A 19834-nucleotide genomic window follows, 5' to 3' on the forward strand; every position below is an offset into this window, starting at 1 on the left:
CTTTCGTATTCGTCATCCCAATGAATACTCACAGTAATTGAGAGGCTGGCAGGTTAGGATTATTATCCCCATTTTATAATTAAAGAAAGCCTAGATGAGAGGGGGAGTCTCTGGGTGGCATAAACGGTTAAGTGCTCAGCTGCTAACGAAAGGTTGGCAGTTCCAATCCACCCAGAGGTGCCTCAGAAGAAAGGCTTGGCCATCTACTTCTGAAAGATCACAGCCATTGAAAACCTTGTGGCATACAGTACTATCTGACACACACGGGGCCACTGTAAGTCAAACTGACTCAGTGGCAACTGGTTTCGTTGTTTTGGTTTAGATGAAAGAGAGAAAATAATCTTCCCAAACTTTTGGTAGCTAGAAAGTGGCAGAGCCAGACCAGATACCCGGGTGTCTCTGCTCCAGGCTACCTCTTCTTTTCATTTCCTGTGTTACATCTGAAGTTAAATATGACTTGTTATAAAATAATGAATCAATTAAAATAGACCAGTGTTCACCTACCTCTCTGCCCCTCACCTCAGAGTCTGTGTGGCACGATTCCTACTTCTGAGTCTCCAGAATTTCTACAGTCTAGGTCTAGCTATGCCTACGATGGGCGTTTGTATTTTGGTTCAGTTATAAATATATATGTATGTGTGTCCTGGATCAGGATGCAAAACATATTTCTTGCTATGGGTTGAGGTTAAAAAAAGTTTAAAAATATCGTTCAAGACTCTTGACAGTTAAAGATGCATTCTTCTACTTTGAACTCAAGCAAGATTCAGGGGCTCTTAAAACTTTACATTGCTCTTTTAGGGTCTTATAGGTTCATGGACTATGGCTCCAGAGAGGAAATTTCCCTCACTTAATTTAAGTCTTTCCATCATCAGAAATGATTTTGTTCTTCCTTTGTGTACAGGGGAAACCCTGGTGCCATAGTGGTTAAGTGCCACGGTTGCTCACCAAGCAGCTGGCAGTTCGAATCCACCAGGCACTCCTTGGAACTCTAGGAGGAAGTTCTACTCTGTCCTATAGGGTCGCTGTGAGTCAGAATCCACTCAATGGCAACAGGTTTTTTTTGGTTGTGTACAGGAGTGACTGGCAAAACGCTTGGCTATAGAAACTTCTCTGGCTCCCACTAGGTGGTGCTCAGTCTTCATTTTAGACAATTAAAATGTCCATTACTATTAAAGAGTAGTATTTTTTTTTTTATTGGCTGGGGGTTTATTGCCTCATAGGGTTTCTTAGGCTATAATCTTTAAAAGAGCAAATCACCTGGTCTTTTCTTTTGCAGAGCAAATCACCGGGTCTTTTCTTTTGCAGAGCTGCTGGGTGAGTTCAAACCACCAATATTTTGGGTTAAGCACCTGAGTGCTTAACAATTGTGCCACCAGGGCTCAAATCATGATACATTCATAGGAAATAGCTGGAAAAATGTTAATGGTGGCTATCTTTGGGTGGTGGGTTGATTTTTTTATACCTCTATTTTCTGAGTATTTTATAATGAGTACTTATTTTTCATCTATAATCAGGAAAAAACTTTAATTCCCACCTTACAAAGTAAACAAAAAGCAAAACAAACACTTATTTTGTACTTTCTACAAAGCTCTTGGTATAATCTGCTATCTCTATAGCTTGTTCATTCCGTTGCAATTTTTATGCCAGGTTTTAGAGAAAATAATCTAATTATAAGAAAAACAGGAATATCAGTGGGGCCAGTAATTAAATCAAACATAAGGATCTGTGCTCAAAACAAGAACGAGAGTTGTGTCCACACAGCCTCTGCCCACGTGAGCTGGCTTGCCCCGGTTTTAGGGAGCCACTTATATGGGAACTCTGCCTTATCCTTGGCTAATTGAGGTGAGCCAAAAAGAACACCAAAGCCTGTGACCATTAAGAACACAGCATTGCTGTCAGTTAAGACAGGTACTTCCCAAACCGTTTGCTGTTGAGTTGACTCCTACTCATGGCGACCCTATGTGTGTCAGAGCAGAACTGTGCTCCATAGGGTTTTCAGTGGCTGAATTTCCGGAACTAGTCATCAGGACTTTCTTTCGAGCAGCCTCTGGGTGGACTCAAACCTACAACATTTCAGTTAGCAGATGAGCACGTTAACTGTTTGCACCACCCAGGAACTCCTAAACCAAAATCAAACCTATTGCCGTCGAGTCATTCTGACTGGTGGGGACCCTACAGGATAGAGTAGAGCTGACCCATAGGGTTTCCAAGGCTGTAATCTTTACGGAAGCAGACTGCCACGTCTTTCTCCCATGGAGCTGGTAGGTTTGAACCACTGACCTTTCGGTTAGCTCCTTTGGTAGGTACTAACCCTGGTGGTGTAGTGGTTGAGAGCTACACGGCTGCTAACCAAAAGGTCAGCACTACGCCACCAGGGTTTCCCTTGTAATTCGACTTGCTTCTGAATGTTACGAAGGCTCTGGAATGAAGGGCATGTAACGCTTCTACACAGCATTTGCTTGGTGCCTTGTCCTATTTAAAGCGTCCAGAAAAACAAGGTCTACAGGCAAGGCTGCTGCCAGAGAACAACCTCATGGAAATTCACATTACAGAGACCCCAGTCTCTTTCCCAGCATCTCTGGAACAGTGGCTGACAGAGGAGTGCGATTTGGTTGGAGGGAGTGTGCATGGGGACAGGGTGTGGAGAATCAAGTTGCCAGGTGCCCATGGCAGGCTTCTGAGACTTGAACCCTACAAAACCTGTGGGGAGCTATCAGGATTCAAATGTACCTAAGAGCTAGGATGTTCTTGCATAGACTGGCCTCGTCTGTCCAGATTTTCAACATGACGGGGGCGGTGGGTGAGGAGAGGAGTCTGAAGTGATGTAACAGGGTTTTCCAAAGTGGATTAAATGGAGACTTAGTCCCATACTCTCTTCCTCCCTCTTAGAGATTCCCAATGCAAATTAACATATGAAGGGTTGTCAAAGGCCAGGGCTCAAGAGAGCCGATTTAGTCAAATGTTTCCCAAGTACGGTAAAACCTCCCAAAGCTGGAACCTGTGTAAAGTGGAAACCTGTCAGAGAAGGAAAACTCAAACATTTTCTCCTAAATAGAGAGTGATAGAAAAGTGGTGACCATACCCTGCCAGGGGCAGAAAACTTGCAAGACCCGGAAAAACAAGGCAGTTCCATCGAGTTTCAGTTCTTGCTGTGTCTGGCTGTGGAGCCGATTTTAGTTTTCTTGTTGTTGTTAGTTGTGGTGAGTTGATTCTGACTCATGGCAACCCCATGTGTGCAGAGTAGAACTGCTCCATAGGGTGTTCAAGACTGTGACCTTTGGTAAGCAGATCACCAACCAGGCCTGTCTTCTGGGGTGCATCTGGGTAGGTTCAAACCACCAACCTTTCCGCTATAAATTGAGGACATTTAACCTTTTGTACCACCAAGGGACTTCTAATTTTAGTTTTATGCAACATGAATTTACAACCTTTAGAAAACACACTAGTAGAATGGTACTGGAAAGAATCTGTTAGGAAGATGGCTGGACCATACAGAGAATGAACCTTTAACAGTCAACCCATTCATGATGCTTCCCAATAAACTGATCTGACATGAGCGTATTAGGTCAGTGAACAAAAGCCTGAATGCCAAGCACGGATCCGCCTTGCTCAATAACAGGAAGGGCAGATAATCCCTGTATGCGAGAAATGTGGAAAGCCTGACCTGCTGACTGAGTATCTCTGAGACAATGGCCAGTGACTTCACAAAAAAACTATGCTGAATGGTTAGCATGCTTCCTTCTGGAGGCACAAGAGACGGATACTGATTTATTTTTCCCCCCACATATGAAGACAGTCAGTGTTGACTAGCCACTACCTCTTACCTGAAAGTGTTCTCAGTGTGTTTAAGTTTGTGAGTCATGAATTCCCCATTCTGTGTCTTGACTTCTGTGAATCCCTTCTTCCGATCCAAGATGCTCTTCACTTCTTTGGGCTCTTTGTCTTTTTTAATCTTCTCATCTTTGACCTAACCAACAGTACACATCAGGAAGAGACATAACAATAGAGATCTTAGTAGGTTTTGGTCATTATTACCAAAGAAGACCCTATAATTGTCGGAAAGCCAGAAAACTCAGAAGAAAAACTAACTGCCAGGAGAACGATGTTGTAAAGCCACCCAAGGTGGGAAGAAATTCTTAGAGAGTGAGCTATGGTACTTTAGCCTCTGAGCAAAGACCTTGGCCACAATTTTAAGAAGTCATGACCATCCTTGATTTCACTGGGCTTTTTGTTTTCAGGAGCAGTGGGAGTATTATTGTTTGGAAACTATGATGTTCTGGGAACTCCATGTAAGAGTAGCTGTTTGCAGTTCCCACTAGGAAGAGTATCAGTGTGTCTGTGATGGAAGAATGGCAAGTTGTTCGGACAAATTTCTTCTGTGATGAAGGGTGTATCTTTGAGAAGGAAACGAATGTGTTGAGGAGGAAAGAAGAGGAAACCTATCAAGTCAGCCAGATCTGCCAAACCAATTCTGGCAGATATCAGAGGAAGAACACCCTCGTATTTTAATCAAATGAGTAACTAGGGTCCCGAGAATGGAAGACCTTGTAACTCTACACTTGGGGGATCATGTTTGTAGTCATCACCACCAAAGTCAGAATGGAATAGGAAAAATTCCAGGGTTTGCCTTACTTCCATTGTCTCTGAAAGTGGTTTTGGGATTCCTGTGGTCATTGTTGTTGTTGGGAGAGGAAGATGGAACAAGGAGGGCAGGTGTCAGTTACCAGCTCCTCAGGGTAAATGAGAGATATGGTCTCAAAGTAAATTGAGTTTACATAGTTTTTTGGGGGGATGCAAAGGAGTTCAAATTATTTTGCCTATATTGTCTCACCCATTCTTAAAAGATGAGTGTGAAAACAGGTGAGGTTCATTATTGTTCTTTTCAAGACAAATACTACCAAGCACTAATATTCTAAAGAAACCTACCTGATCACTCACCTCTTTCCAGCTATTCTTCAGATACCCTCTGAGCACCTACCCATATAGCGCATGTTTTACAAAGTAGAGTGCCTTATTTGCTCTTTACTAATGAGCCTTCAGCAGTCTGTTGCCTGATTATCTTCTTTGGATGTTAGTTCATTAAATTACTATAGGTGGGCTATTCACTAGTAAGTTGTCTAATTAGTTAAGAGTTGAATCTTTCTCCAAGGGGTATATACCTGGATGTCCCTTGGACAAGCTGAAGAGGGAAGCTGTTAACTTGCCCCTTTCTCTGAAAGTTTTGTCAGTCTGTCAGGATACCTGAGTTTTAGTTCCAGTGCTATCAACAAACTAATGGAGTTACTCTGAACAAGTCATAAAGATTATGGTGGGTAGTATGCTTGTATTCTCTTTGGGAAACTCTCTTTGAAAAATGCTCAATGATATAATGACAATTTGAGTTTTAGTCCAAATTATTTTCTCTTTCTGAGAAATAAATTATTGAAGTAATTTCATAAAGTAGCTTCTCTGGGATTCATAAAATGAGGGGTTGGACTAGATGATCACTTCCTAGTTCTTCATCCCGTCATCTCCCTCTTGGCTCCTGGTTGGTGGTGAGAGGCTACAGAGATGAGAAGGAGGCTTGTGGTCTATCCTACAGCTTAACTGTGGCTCCTTGGTGGCTGTCCTTCCCAGGGATAAGTCAATATTCATTGGGCAGGAGAAGTTAGGATCTGTTCTTGACCTTCCAGGCCTACCATTCATTGTTGAATAGAGCTCCAGAAACCATGAACTAAGGTTTATATCCTGGTTAAGAAGTGTCTGGAGATACAAATTTGGGGATGAGGGGAGTCTCATTTTCAGGGATGCCCATGAACCTAATTCTGAGTCAAATTTCATGGGTTGTGGAGCGCTATGAAGAGAGAAATCCCCTTTAGCTCATTTCTCCTATTTTGCACTCATAGATATTTCCATTCTTCTGATTTACTGGCCAAGATTTCTAAAGTGTTACATATCTAACAGTAAAAACCTGCCCTTCCCCCCCCTTTTTTTCAAGCTCTGCCTTTATTGGCAAAGATTATAGTGGATGGTAAGATTGTATTCTCTTTGGGAAACTCTCTTTGAAAAATATTCAATGATATAATGACAATTTGAGTTTTATTCCAGATTATTTTCTCTTTCTGAGAAATGAAAAAATAAAGTAATTCCATAGGCCCTTTAAGGAGCCCTGGTGCTGCAGTGGTCAAGCACTCAACTGTTAACCGAAAGGTTGGCGGTTTGAACCCACCCAGTGGCTCTTTGGGAGAAAGACCTGGCCATCTGCTTCCATATAGATTACAGCCAAGAAAACCCTATGGGGCAATTATATTCTGTCACATGGGATCACTATAAGCTGGAATAGATTTGATGGCACTCAAAAACAACAGAGTGTTTAAAGTTTATTTTAAGGAGCACGATGGATTGGATTCTATGGCAAATTAAACCCAAGGCCATGGGATTCTGAACCCCTCGGGAAAAACATTGAATTCTCTAGGTCAGGATGTTATCATGAAGAAAATATGTGCTGATGGAATACTAGGTAGCCAAGTGTACTGAGAAAGTTACTGTTCTTCCTATACAGATGATATTAGCATACTCCTAGGAAAGGCTCTGGCCAAATTGGTCACTTGGATAAAAGTCTGGACAGGTTTTAAATTATCTTGTCCTGCAGCAATGGGATAATTCATGGGTATGTGGGGTGGACACAGAGGGACACACACTTATACCAGAGAGACCCTCAGAAGGTCGAGTGAACAGTCAGAAAGGACTGAGATTTCATCTCTAGGGTATCACTGGAAACCCTGGTGGGGTAGTGGGAAAGAACTATGGCTACTAACCAAAGGGTTGGCAGTTTGAATCCACCAGGTGCTCCTTGGAAACCCTATGAGGAAGCTCTGCTCCGTCCTCTAGGGTCACTATGAGTTGGAATCGAATTGATGGTAACGGGTTTTTCTTTCTTTCTTTTTTTTTTTGGTTTAGGGTATTGCTTTGCGTTGATTCCAGAATATGAACAAGAGCTAGGTGCAAGTTATAATTTTTCTGACTGTATTTAAGGCACTTTTGTTAGTTTCAGAAGCCCAGATCCTTTTCTGGATCCAATTTCTATCACATGGGTGTCCTTTAGACTCCTTGCTACCAGAGGTTTGGTCCACAGACAACCTGGACCTCACCTGGGAGCTCAAGCCCCCTGTCCGGACCCCCAGAATCAGATTCTGCATTTAAGAAGAGCCCCAGGTGATTTGCAGGGATGCTAATATTTGAGAAGCTTTGGCCCAAATGATATGAACATCTGTTTCAATACTATATGAGCAGCTCTGTTGAAAACTTTGTTTTTCTGTCAAAGGTCAGAGAGGGAAGGAAAAGAGGGAGGGAGAGAGCTTTGGGGAGAGGAGCATTAGAGAAAGAAAGCTAAAGTAAGGTTCAAGGTTGGTGACTGTCTACTGTCTACCACCACAAACAGGGTAAAATTGCAATGAAAGGAAGACAGGATTTTTAAAGATATTGGAGTGCCTTCTGGAACTGTTCTCTGAGAAGGTTCAATGATGTGTGTGTTCACTTGTGGCTGACATATCATGCCTAGGCTGCATAGGGCCATGAAAGAAAGTTCTTTTTTTTAACGAAGAGAAAAAAAAAAAAAAAAAAGAGGGGGTTGTTTAAAATGGCTGAACTATGTAAACATGATTTAATCCTGTTGACATGAATCAAGAACGCTAGTTCCAGAGGAGAAAAATCTAGTCATTCAACTAGTAGTTTTATGTATAACAATGTTAAAACAAGAATGACAGACTATTATTATTATTTTTCAGCTGGGGGTGAGGAGCTAATCTGGCCTTGGGTAAAAAAAAAAAGGTCCAACTTCTGGAGACACTGGAATGGTGAGTGCTGCAGGGCCAGCTGGGAAAGGGGCAGGTCTGAAACCATTCCTCAGGGTATCTGATTGATGCCATGGACATTGGTGAACTATGGCCTTATCTCAAAAGAGGCAATAGATGATTTGGGTGATGGCCGATGAGCCCTTCCTGTTCACAGACACCAAAATAGACATATAATGCTTTGATCAGTAAAAAAGAACACATTTTAGTGAAATGAATTAAATTTTAAACATAAGATCCAAACTGTTTTCTCAACTTCCCCTTCCTCGTATAAAGTGGATCAATGAGTTACGATTTTATGCTCTCTTCCTTCTTTTATAGGAGTCCCTGTGGCGCAAACGGTCAAGTGCTCTACTACTAAGTGAAGGCTGCGGTTCAAACCCACCCGGGGTGCCTGGAAACTTTTTTTTTCCCTCTTTTGTAGGACTGTAGTTAAAGTTTACCGGCTGCTGTTGAGGCGATTCCCACTCATGGCAATCCCATCTGTTTCACAGTAGGACTCTGCTCAGTAGGGTTTTCATGGCTGTGACCTTTTGAAAGCAGATTACTAGGCCTTTCTTTCATGGTGCCTCTAGGTGGGTTTGAACTACCAATCTTTCGGTTAGTAGCAAGGATTGTTTGTGCTAGCCAGGGACTCCGTAGTCAAAGATATTTACCACTAAATACTAGCTTTATAAAAGAACCCAGGTAAGATATTTCTGCATGAGTTTACATCCAAGGTAACTTTCATTTTTGTAGATGAATTTGTAGCGTTCATCTATCACAAAATGAGAACAGTATTTCCCAACATGTTAAACTATTCTCCTTTGCTGCCTTGTATAGCCTTGTCCAGGTACCAGCAGTTATTCCTTCCCCTTCTATTACCTGGGCAGCATTCCCACTCAGCTGTCATCCCAAACCCACGTGTTCTCTTGGAAACAGGGAGGAACATACATCTTAAGCAAAACAAGCTACTATGTAAAATGAACTAGGGACTTTTCTTTTTTAAACGAATTTTATGAAAAAAGTTTACAACCAGAAAACTTTTAAATCTGGTTTATCTATTTTCTAAATACGTATTTTTCTGTTTAAAATTTTGAACGTTCTTAATATTTGCCATAATAGGCAGAAAAAAGTAGTAAGAATCCACGTGAATTGGAACCCAGTGGCTACAATTCACTTTACCAGTCCCATTGGCAAAGTAATTCAAGTCTTCCTACATTTGATAATTAAATTTTTACCACTTGCAAGTACTTTGGACTGATTAGATATTGTCATAATTTCTAGGCATTAAACCTGGGGCTAAAATGAGAGCAGTGATTAAAATGAAGGCAGGCTTTTTGACACAGCATATCAATTATATTTCAGGATAATGGCATTGTACCGGCAACAACATCTGGTCTACCACCTCCTTAACTTACCATACAGTCAAACACCCTGGCACCAGCTCCTGTGTGTGCCTCAGAAATGTAATGCAGAAACTTTTGCCAAACATTCGAAAACCAAATATCATCTTCAGTTCCCCAAATTTTCTACTGAGATGTCTGGGTATGTTTTTCCTTTGAAAAGTTAAATCATTAGTCAAAGGCAGTTGGGGATATTTCATGGTTGAAATGAAAGTAAGGTGGGGGGAAAAAAGCACATAGAAGAGTGGGAAGCCTGGGAAGATTGATTAGAGCAGTGTTTTTCAAACCTTTTTGACTGTGATCCCACAGTAAGAAAGGCAATTTATATCACAAAGCAATGCTTATGGCCTACAGTGCCTTTTGGTATTTTTTATCCTACTTTATGTCACTTTTAAAAATGCCGATCCACACTTATAACAGACTTTGAGACCCTCTAAATTGATTTCACCATTCAGTGGATCAGGAGTCATGGTTTGAAAAACACTGGATTCGAGGTTACAACTTTGAGACCATCAGACCTGAAATGTCATGAACAGTGCTCTCTGATCAGATAGCTTTTATTGTAATAGTTACCTCTTCTTTTTTGAAGGTAGGCTTGTCTTCTTGGGGCTTTTCTTTTTTAACTTGCACTTTAACCCCTTTTTCTTCTCCCTTTTCATTTTTAAGAATGGTAAGGTCATTCCTTTAAAAGAAGCCCTTTCTCCCTTACAAGAGTGAGGGGGTTCAGATCACCTTGCGTGTGCCAGGAGGTTACTTCTCTTTTGCGGTCTTAGTGCACATACGTCCCTCTGGTGCAGTGATTCTAAACAGTGAGGGGGGATGCTCTCTTCCCACCAAAACTTCTCCCCGTGTGCCATGGTGCTCACGGAAACCTAGCAAGACATGGTGCTCCTTGTAGGTGTTAAAACCTTGTGCGGGGTTTGGTGCACTCTGGTCATATTTTCTCAATTACAGATGTAATTGAGAAATGAACCCCTTGTACAGAAACCAGGGGTGAAAGACAACTTCAGAGCAATGCAGACTTAGAGACAGAGAGTTCTCTTTGGAAAGGTGAAAATGCAAGCCTCTCTTTTTTCCTTTTTTTGGTGGTTAGGTACAGCACTTTTAAGGCAGCCTTGCAGACAGAAAATTATTAGCTTTCATTGTTTTCCCAGTATTTCCACCCTTCCTCACACCACACAAATTTGTGTCACCCAGATGGTAAAAGAAGATCTTAATTACCAGCCAATTATAAATCCATTCTACCCCCGATGGAGGCCTATCTGCAAGTCTACTTCAAGCTGAGGTCTACATGATGGCGAGCCAGTGTTTTGACATTTTTGTAGAGGATCCAAACTGGCTCCTCTCCCCACTGCTCCCTTACTGCCAGTTGACTTCAAGAAGTGTTTTTTTGCCTCCTTAAGATGGAATTCTGATTGTGATTCTTTATGTTGGTTCCCCATCCCAACTTTTACCATTTTTTTTTTAATTAAATGTCAAACACATGAATGAGGTGAGCCATTCCGGGCTTCTTGCCTCATGTAGACCTATGGACAGAGAGAAGATGGGAAAAAGAATGAGTTCAGATACAAGCAAAGAATCACAGGTCAACATGGCACCACAACGTTGTCTCTTTGAACTAATTCATTTTTTTTTTTTGGTATTCATAGCAACCAAGCACTGAGCAGTAAATGTCTTTCTGGTTATCCCAGTAAATTTGGTGGATTGCTTATTCAGCCATTAACCAATTGCTTCATGCTTGCTTATTGCTACAGTCCGAATAAAAAAAAAAATGAATAGCTCGCCAAATGGTCAAGCACGTGGGGTGTACGAACGTGGCCTCCATCTCAGATTTGTTGTGCATTCCATTTCTCACAAATGGCAGGCATCACACACTGGGTGCAGAGTGTCAACTGTACCTGTTTCTTCGGGATGGCTTTCTGGGTTTTATCTTCTTGCACTTTCTTCTCATTTGCCCATTTTCCTCCTATTTTCTCTTCTACCTTTTTCTCTTGTGTTTCATTTCTTTTCTCGTCTAGCTGCTTTTTAAGTTTTTGCTTTTCTAATTTAGCCTTCTCTTCCTCCTCTGCCTTTGCCCTTCGCCTCTCTTCTGCTCTTTTCTCTTCCTCTTTTGCCCTTTCCTCTTCCTCCTTCGCCCTTTCCCTCTCCTCTGCCTCCCTTCTTGCTCTTTCTTGTGCAGCTTTTTCCTCTGCCTCCATCCTTGCTTTTTCCTCTGCCTCTATCCTTGCTTTTTCCTCTGCCTCCATCCTTGCTTTTTCCTCTGCCTCCATCCTTGCTTTTTCCTCTGCTATCTTTTTGTCTTGCTCAGCTTTAAGTCTTTCTTTTTCTCTTTCTTCTGCCTCCAACCTTACCCTCTCTGCCTCAGCCCTTTCCCTTTCTTCCTCTTCCATCTTTTGCTGAAGGGCAATCTCCTCTGAATCCTGTTCCCTCTCCTCATCTATTTTATGCTCTTCTGTACTGAGTTGCCCATTTTTCAGTGGCATAATTATGACTTCCTCTTGGGCTTCAGCTGTTTTCTGCTCTACCAAAACCTCTACCTGATTTTCTTCAATGCTTCCTTGCTTTGGCTTCTCTTCTTCCTCTTCCTCCTTTTCCTTTTCTTCTTTCTTCTCTTCGGCATCCCTCCAATCATTCTTCTGGTAGGACTTTGTGATGATCTCTGTTTCCTCTATCTCATATCTTTCTTGGCGACTCTCACTTTTCTCTTCCTTCTCTGCGGTCTCATTCTCTGCCGTGTTGTTTTCCATTCTTCTGCTTGGTAGTGACAAACCTGCATCTGTGATGGTCGGGTCAAACTCCTTCTGCCGCTCCAGAGCTTCCTGGAGGCGTTTTTGGCGTCTTTCCTCCCGCCGAGCCAGGCGCTCCAGGAGGGCAGCTTCATCATCGCCCTCCCCCTGAGTGTTTGGGGTGGTTGTCTTGGCTTCCTCAGCAGGCACGCTGTACAAGAGAAACAATAACATCAAAGACAGCTTCCTGATTAATTAGTCAGCTGGATTCGTATAGTCTGTGCCACACCTGGACTAGGGCAGATTCTTACGGTAGCATGCCCTTATTCTCTTGGCCTATTTCAGTACATGCCTGTCTGGCTCCCACTTGCTAGCATCTGGAAGTCTTTGCTCTGGGTCTTTCTCTGGGCACTGGACTCTACTCTATGACAGAAGTGCTGGGGTACTGTTGTCCCCTGGGAGCAGCTAACCTCACATAAGAATTGCTCAGTGCCGGTGTATAAATGGAGCCCCTGTGTGGTGCAAACAGTTAATGCTCTCTACTGCTAATTGAAGGTTGGAGGTTTGAGTCCAACCAGAGGTACCCTGAAAGAAAGTCCTAGTGATCTACTTCCAAAAAAATCTGCCATTGAAAATCCTATAGAACACAGTTCTCCTCTGACGCACATGGGGTTGCCATGAGTCAGAACTGGCTCACAGTGGCTGGTAACTGTGTAAATACCTAGGTTCCCTCACCTGTTGGATTGGATAACTCTAAGGTGCATGTTCCTCACTGGATCTTAGAATTCCCCAGTGGGTCAAGCTCCAGAAACCCATAGTGGTAACTTGCTTGGTAATGTATCCTTTATTTGGTTGCCTTTCCTTCCCTTCCTCACTTCTTCACACCGCATCCGTTTTCTCTGGGATCACCTCACAAATAAACTATTTGTATTCAAATCTCTGTTTCCGGATCAGCTTCTTGGTGAGCTCAAAGTAAGACAATGACCAAACGGAAAAAATGAGTGAATCCCTTTAGTACCACAGAGATTCTCACATGTCACCAAGTCATCCAGAGTTCCTGATCTGGAATGGTGGGACTCAAGGTACTTTGGCTGGAGGGGATTATATGTCATAGTGTGGCACGGCCAGTGACCAATGACTCATGCCAATGGCTCCATGGTAGACACATTCCCCATCCACCACAATTCATGATCCTACCTCCATTGTCATGGGGAAGTGGGTGCCAGTTGAAGATTACATTTCCTACAACATCCCCTATTCCTTGCACGTAGGTGGGGCCATGTGATCAGTAATTGCAAAGAAGTATGATCAGAAGTGATACGTCCTGAGTAAGACAATTAAGAAGCAGAGGTATATTCTCTACCTCCTCTTCCTCCATCTTCTGACGACATCAGAGGACTCCAGTGCCTCAGGAATTGACAGAACCACAAAAGGAAGGAGGGCAGGTCACCGATTCTACCTACTCACCAGAAATACCCACACTGAACTGTTCTGTGAGTGCTATTGCATTAAGCTACCAACATTTAGGGGCTCAGTGTTATAGCATCCAGCATTACCCTAATACATACACCATCTACTTTGTTTTTCAAGATTTCCATGAATAAAGGGTTTCTTGTTTAGTCTTTTCTACAGGAGACAAAGGACAGTTAAGTTTGATGTTTATTAAGAAAGGAAAAGAAAATCTCCAAAAAACCAAAATGTACCATGTCCATCAACACACTCACTATTGCAGGATGCTGGATACCACCCAAGCCAGGGGTGTTTGGTCTCTACTGGCAGGAAACAACCAGTCATGTCATACCAGGAACTGTGACCAGAGTTGGAAGAATATATCTTGTAATGTTCAGAAACTCCATCAAATTTCATGGTTCAGACCAAACTTGGTCCTTTTGCAGTCCGAGTTCACTTAACTTTGGAAAAACACATTTCATATTTAACAACAAGAAATGGCAGAGTCGAGGCTAGATTTTAAGTTTCCTTGGCCTTTTTTTTTTTTTGGCCTTAGCTGTTGCTGCAGGACATGTCTCCATGAGTTAGTCGTAGAACGATTAAGTTTCCCTGAGGCTACACGGAGTTTAGAATTTAAGGAGAAAAGACCATATATAAGGCATTTGGATCAACTGAATTCAAGTAAGTTTAAAAAGGTGCCCCAGATTCCAAAGTGGAAGTCAGATTAAAGTAGCCTAAGTTAACACACCAACTGACTCTACTGTATTTTTTTGGTCTCTCTCCTTCTGTATTAACATAAACATATATATGACTCATAGCGACCCTATGGGACAGAGTAGAGCTGCCCTATAGAATTTCCAAGGAGCTTCTGGTAGATTCAAACTGCAGACCTTTTAGTTAGAAGCTGTAGCTCTTAACCACTGTGCCACCGGGGGTCTGAACATGTATGTATGTATGTGTGTGTGTGTGTGTATGTAGCATGACAGCTCATCTGTAGATGTTAAGTACCAGTTAGGGTTGTTTAGCCTCACAAATAATGTTTCTTCTTTGTGTGGCTAACTAATATGTTGGAGATAAATCACTTGTTCTCACATCTGAATATGCTTTTCAAAAAAAAAAAAATAAATAAAATTTTATGTTGGATCAACAGCATGAAATAACTAATGGGTTGGGACCAATTGTTGCATCTTAGATGGCTGCTCGCGAGCTTTTAAGACCCCAGATGCCACTCACCAAAGTGGGATGCAGAACATTGTCTTAAAACACTTTGTGATGCCAATTAACCTAGATGTCTCCTGAAACCATGGCCCTCAGATCCCCGTCCCTGCTACTCTGTCCCTTCAAGTGTTTGGTTGTATTCAGAAAACTTCTCAGCTTTTGGTTTAGTCCGGATGGGCTGACTTCTTCTATATTGTGTGTTGTCCTTCCCTTCACCTAAGATAATTCTTGTGTACTATCTGACTAGTGAATAACCCCTCCCTCTCTCACCACTCTCATAACCATCAAAGAACATTTTCTTCAGTGTTTAAACCTTTTCTTGAGTTCTTATAATAGTGGTCTTATATAATATTTGTCCTTTTGCCACTGACTAACTTCACTGAGCATAATGCCTTCCAGATTCCTCCATGTTATGACATGTTTCGCGGATTCATTGTTGTTCTTTATCGTTGCATAGCATTCCATTTTGTGAATATACCATAATTTGTCCATTCCTCTGTTGATGGGCACCTTGGTTGCTTCCATCTTTTTGCTACTGTAAACAGTGCTGCAATGAACATGGGTGTGCATATATCTATTTGTGTGAGGGCTCTTATTTCTCTAGAATATATTCCAAAGAGTGGGATTGCTGGATTATATGGTAGTTCTAGTTCTAGCTTTTTAAGGAAGTGCCAAATCTATTTCCAAAGTGGTTGTACCATTTGACATTCCCACCGGCAGTGTAGAAGTGTTCCAGTCTCTCCACAGCCTCTCCAACATTTATTATTTTGTGCTTTTTGGATTAATGCCTTGGGGTGAAATGGTATCTCACTGTAGTTTTGATTTGCATTTCTCTAATGGTTAATGATCGTGAACATTTCTTCATGCATCTGTTAGCCGCCTGAATATCCTCTTTGGTGAAGTGTCTGTTCAAATCCTCTGCCAATTTTTTGATTGTGTTGTCTTCTTGTTGAGGTTTTGCAGCATCTCATAGATTTTAGAGATTAGATGCTGACTGGATTTGTCATAGCCAATTTTTTTTTCCCAGTCTGTAGGCTGTCTTTTTACTCTTTTGGCGAAGTTTTTGGCTGAGCATAAGTGTTTGATTTTTAGGAAATCCTAGTTACCTAGTTTCTCTTCTGGCGTTTGTGCATGTTAGTAATGTTTTATATACTGTTTATGTCATGTATTAGGGCTCCTAGCCTTGTCCGTATTTTTCTTCCATGATTTTTATCATTTTAGATTTTATATTTAGGTCTGTGATCCATTTTGAGTTAGTTTTTGTGCATGGTGTGAGGTATGGGTCTTGTTTCATTTCTTTGCAGATGGGTATCCAGTTATGCCAGCACCATTTGTTAAAAAGACTGTCTTTTCCCCATTTAAGGGGCTTTGGGCCTTTGTCAAATATCAGCTGTTCATAAGTGGATGAATTTACATCTGGATTCTCAGTTCTGTTCCCTTGGTTTATGTATCTGTTGTTGTACCAGGACCAGGCTGTTTTGGCTACCATAGCGGTATAATAGGTTTTAAAATCAGGTAGTGTGAGGCCTCCTACTTTGTGCTTCTTCTTCAGTAATGCTTTACTTACCTGGGGCCTCTTCCCTTCCCATATCAAGCTGGTGATTTGCTTCTCCATCTCACTAAAAAAACGCCACTTGAATTTCAGACAGGATTGCATGGTATCTACAGACCGCTTTGGGTAGAACAGACATTTTCACAATGTTTAGTCTTCCTATCCAGAGCAAGGTATGTTTTTCCACTTACGTAGGTATCTTTTGGTTTCTTGCAGTAGTGTCTTATAGTTTTCTTTGTATAGGTCTGGTTAGATTTATTCCTTAGCATTTTGTCTTCTTAGGGGCTACTGTAAATGGTATTGATTTGGTTATTTCCTCTTCGACATTCGCTTTGTTGGTATAGAGGACCAACTGATTTTTTTATGTTTATCTTGTATCCTGATGATCGGTTGAACTCTTCTATTAGTTCCAGTAGTTTTCTTGTGAATTCTTTAGGGTTTTCTGTGTATAAGCGCATATCATCTGCAAATAGAGATACTTTTATTTCTTCCTTGCCAATCTGGATGCCCTTTATTTCTTTATCTAGCCTAATTACTCTGGCTAGGACCTCCAGCACAATGTTGAATAAGAGCGCTGATAAAGGGCATCCTTGTCTGGTTCCCGTTCTGAAGGGGAATGCTTTCAGAATCTCTCCATTTAGGGTGATGTTGACTGTTGGCTTTGTATAAATGCCCTTTATTATGTTGAGGAATTCCCCTTCTATTCTTTTTTTGGTGAGAGTTTTTATCATGAATTGGGGTTGGGCTTTTTCAAATGCCTTTTCTGCATCAATTGATAAGATCATGTGGTTCTTGTCTTTTATTTTATTTATGTGATGTATTACATTGACTGTTTTTCTAATGTTAAGCCATCCCTGCATACCTGGTATGAATTCCACTTGGTCATGCTGAATTATTTTTTTTGATATGTTGTTGAATTCTATTGGCTAGAATTTTGTTGAGGATTTTTACATCTAAGTTCATGAGGGATATTTGTCTGTAATTTTCTTTTTTTTTGTGGTGTCTTTACTTGGTTTTGGTGTCAGAGATATGCTGGCTTCGTAGAATGAGTTTGGGGATATTCCATCTTTTTCTGTGCTCTGATTCCCTGATAGTTTGGTAGAATTGTCCAGTGAAACCATCAGGGCCAGGGCTTTTTTTTTTTTGTTGGGAGTTTTTAAATTACCTTTTCAACCTCTTCTTACGTTATAGGTTTATTTAGTTGTTCTACCTCTGTTTGTGTTATTTTAGGTAGGTAGTGTGTTTCTAGAAATTTGCCCATTTCTCCTAGGTTTTTAAATTTGTTACAGTACAACTTTTCATAGTATTCTGCTATAATTCTTTTAATTTCAGTTGGATCTGCTGTGATATTGCCCATCTCGTTTCTTACTTGGGTTATTTGCTTCCTCTCCTGTTTTTATTTTGTCAGTTTGGCCAGTGGTTTATTGATTTTGTTGATCTTTTCAAAGAACCAGCTTTTGGTCTTGTTAACTCTTTCAATTGTTTCTGTTTTCTATTTCATTTACTTCTGCTCTAATTTCTATTATTTGCTTTCTTCTGGTGCCCAAGGGCTTCTTTTGACTCTCTCTTTCTATTTGTTTGAGTCGTAGGGATAATTCTTTGATTTTGGCCCTTTTTTCTTTTGGATGTGTGCATTTCTTGCTATAAATTGACCTCTGAGCACTGCTTTTGCTGTGTCCCAAAGGTTCTGGTAGAAAGTGTTTTCCTTCTCATTTGATTCTATGAATTTCTTTATTCTGTCCTTAATTTCTTGTATAACTCAGTAGTTTTTGACGAAGGTGTTGGTCAATTCCTATGTGTTTGATATTTTTTTTCCTTTGCTTTTTCCGTTATTGATTTCTGCTTTATGGCTTTATGGTCAGAAAAGATGTTTTGTAATATTCCAATGTTTTGGATTTTGTTAAGGCTTGCTTTATGGCCTAATATGTGGTCTATTCTGGAGAATGTTCCATGTGCATTGGAAAAGAAAGTATACTTGGCTGCTGTTGGGTGGAGTGTTCTGTATATGTCTGTGAGGTCAAGTTGGTTGACTGTGGCATTTAGATCTCCCATGCCTTTATTGAACTTCTTTCTGGATGCCCTGTCCTTCACCAAAAGTGGTGTATTGAAGTCTTCTACCATTATTGTGGAGCTGTCTATCTGTCTTTTCAATGCTGTTAGAGTTTCTTTTATGTATTTTGGGGCCCTGTCTTTAAGTACATAAATATTTTTTATGGTTATATCCTCCTAGTATATTGACTCTTTAATCATAATATAGTGTCCTTCCTTATACTATGTGGTAGATATTACTTTAAAGTCTATTTTGTCAGAAATTAATATTGCCACTCCTGCTCTTTTTTTTTTTAATAATTTTTATTCTGCTTTAAGTGAAAATTTACAAATCAAGTCAGCCTCTCACACAAAAACCCATATACACCTTGCTACACACTCCCAATTACTCTCCCCCTAATAAGACAGCCCGCTCTCTCCTTCTACTCTCTCTTTTCGTGTCCATTTTGCCTGCTTCTAACCCCCTCCACCCTCTCATCTCCCCTCCAGGCAGGAGATGCCAACATAGTCTCCAGTGTCCACCTGACCCAAGAAGCTCACTCCTCACCAGCATCCCACTCCAACCCATTGTCCAGTCCAATCCATGTCTGAAGAGTTGGCTTCAGGAATGGTTCCTGTCCTGGGGCAACAGAAGGTCTGGGGGCCATGACTACCGGGGTCCTTCTAGTCTCAGTCAGACCATTAAGTCTGGTCTTACGAGACTTTGGGGTCTGCATCCCACTGCTCTTCTGCTCCCTCAGGGGTTCTCTGTTGTGTTCCCTGTCAGGGCAGTCATTGGTTGTAGCCGGGCACCATCTAGTTCTTCTGGTCTCAGGCTGATGTAGTCTCTGGTTTATGCGGCCCTTTCTGTCTCTTGGGCTTGTAGTTGCCTTGTGTCCTTGGTATTCTTCATTCTCCTGTGATCCAGGTGTGTTGAGAACAATTGATGCACCTTAGATGGCTGCTTGCAAGCGTTTAAGACCCCAGACACCACTCTTCAAAGTGGGATGCAGAATGTTTTGTTAACAGATTTTATTATGCCAGTTGACTTAGATGTCCCCTGAAACCATGGTCCCCAGACCCCTGCCCCTGCTAAGCTGGCCTTGGAAGCATTCAGTTTATTCAGGGAACTTCTTTGCTTTTGGTTTAGTCCAATTGTGCTGACCTCCCCTGTATTGTGTGCTGTCTTTCCCTTCACCTAAAGTAGTTTTCTTATCTACTATCTAATTAGTGAATGCCCCCTCCCACCCTCCCTCCCTGCCCCCTCTCATAACCATGAAAGAATGTTTTCTTCTCAGTTTAAACTATTTTTCAAGTTCTTATTATAGTGGTCTTATACAATATTTGTCCTTTTGCAACTGACTAATTTCACTCATCCTGCTCTTTTTAGATTATTCTTTGCTTGATATATTTTTTTCCATTCTTTGAGTTTTAGTTTGTGCCTTTAAGTCTAAGGTGTGTCTCTTGTAGGCAGCATACAGATGGATCGTGTTTTTTTTATACGTTCTGCCACTCTCTGTTTATTGATCCATTTATTCCATTGGCATTCAGCGTAATTATCGATAGGTATGTTTTTTTTTTTTTTTTTATGAGTTTAATGTGGTCAGTTCAATGTCTTTTTTTGTGTGTTGTTGATGGTTTCTT

At 41.2% G+C, this 19834-nt stretch overlaps 1 protein-coding gene across 9 annotated transcripts in view; it reads right to left on the reverse strand.

Annotated features, from left to right (window-relative positions):
- The window catches only part of CALD1 (caldesmon 1), a 261525-nt gene that overhangs the window by 24129 nt on the left and 217562 nt on the right, over nt 1-19834 (reverse strand). For 6 of the 9 annotated variants that reach the window (XM_049893358.1, XM_049893355.1, XM_049893354.1 and 3 more), the window contains 3 exons: nt 11116-12154; nt 9791-9868; nt 3825-3967 (listed from right to left, as the gene is read on the reverse strand). In XM_049893358.1, coding sequence (XP_049749315.1) covers nt 3825-3967; nt 9791-9868; nt 11116-12154 — 1260 coding nt within the window. The remainder of the gene's footprint in view (nt 1-3824; nt 3968-9790; nt 9869-11115; nt 12155-19834) is intronic. The other 3 variants (XM_049893360.1, XM_049893361.1, XM_049893359.1) reach the window with 2 other exon arrangements.

The sequence above is a fragment of the Elephas maximus genome, chromosome 8 (assembly GCF_024166365.1).
Source record: "Elephas maximus indicus isolate mEleMax1 chromosome 8, mEleMax1 primary haplotype, whole genome shotgun sequence".
NCBI lineage: Eukaryota > Metazoa > Chordata > Mammalia > Proboscidea > Elephantidae > Elephas > Elephas maximus.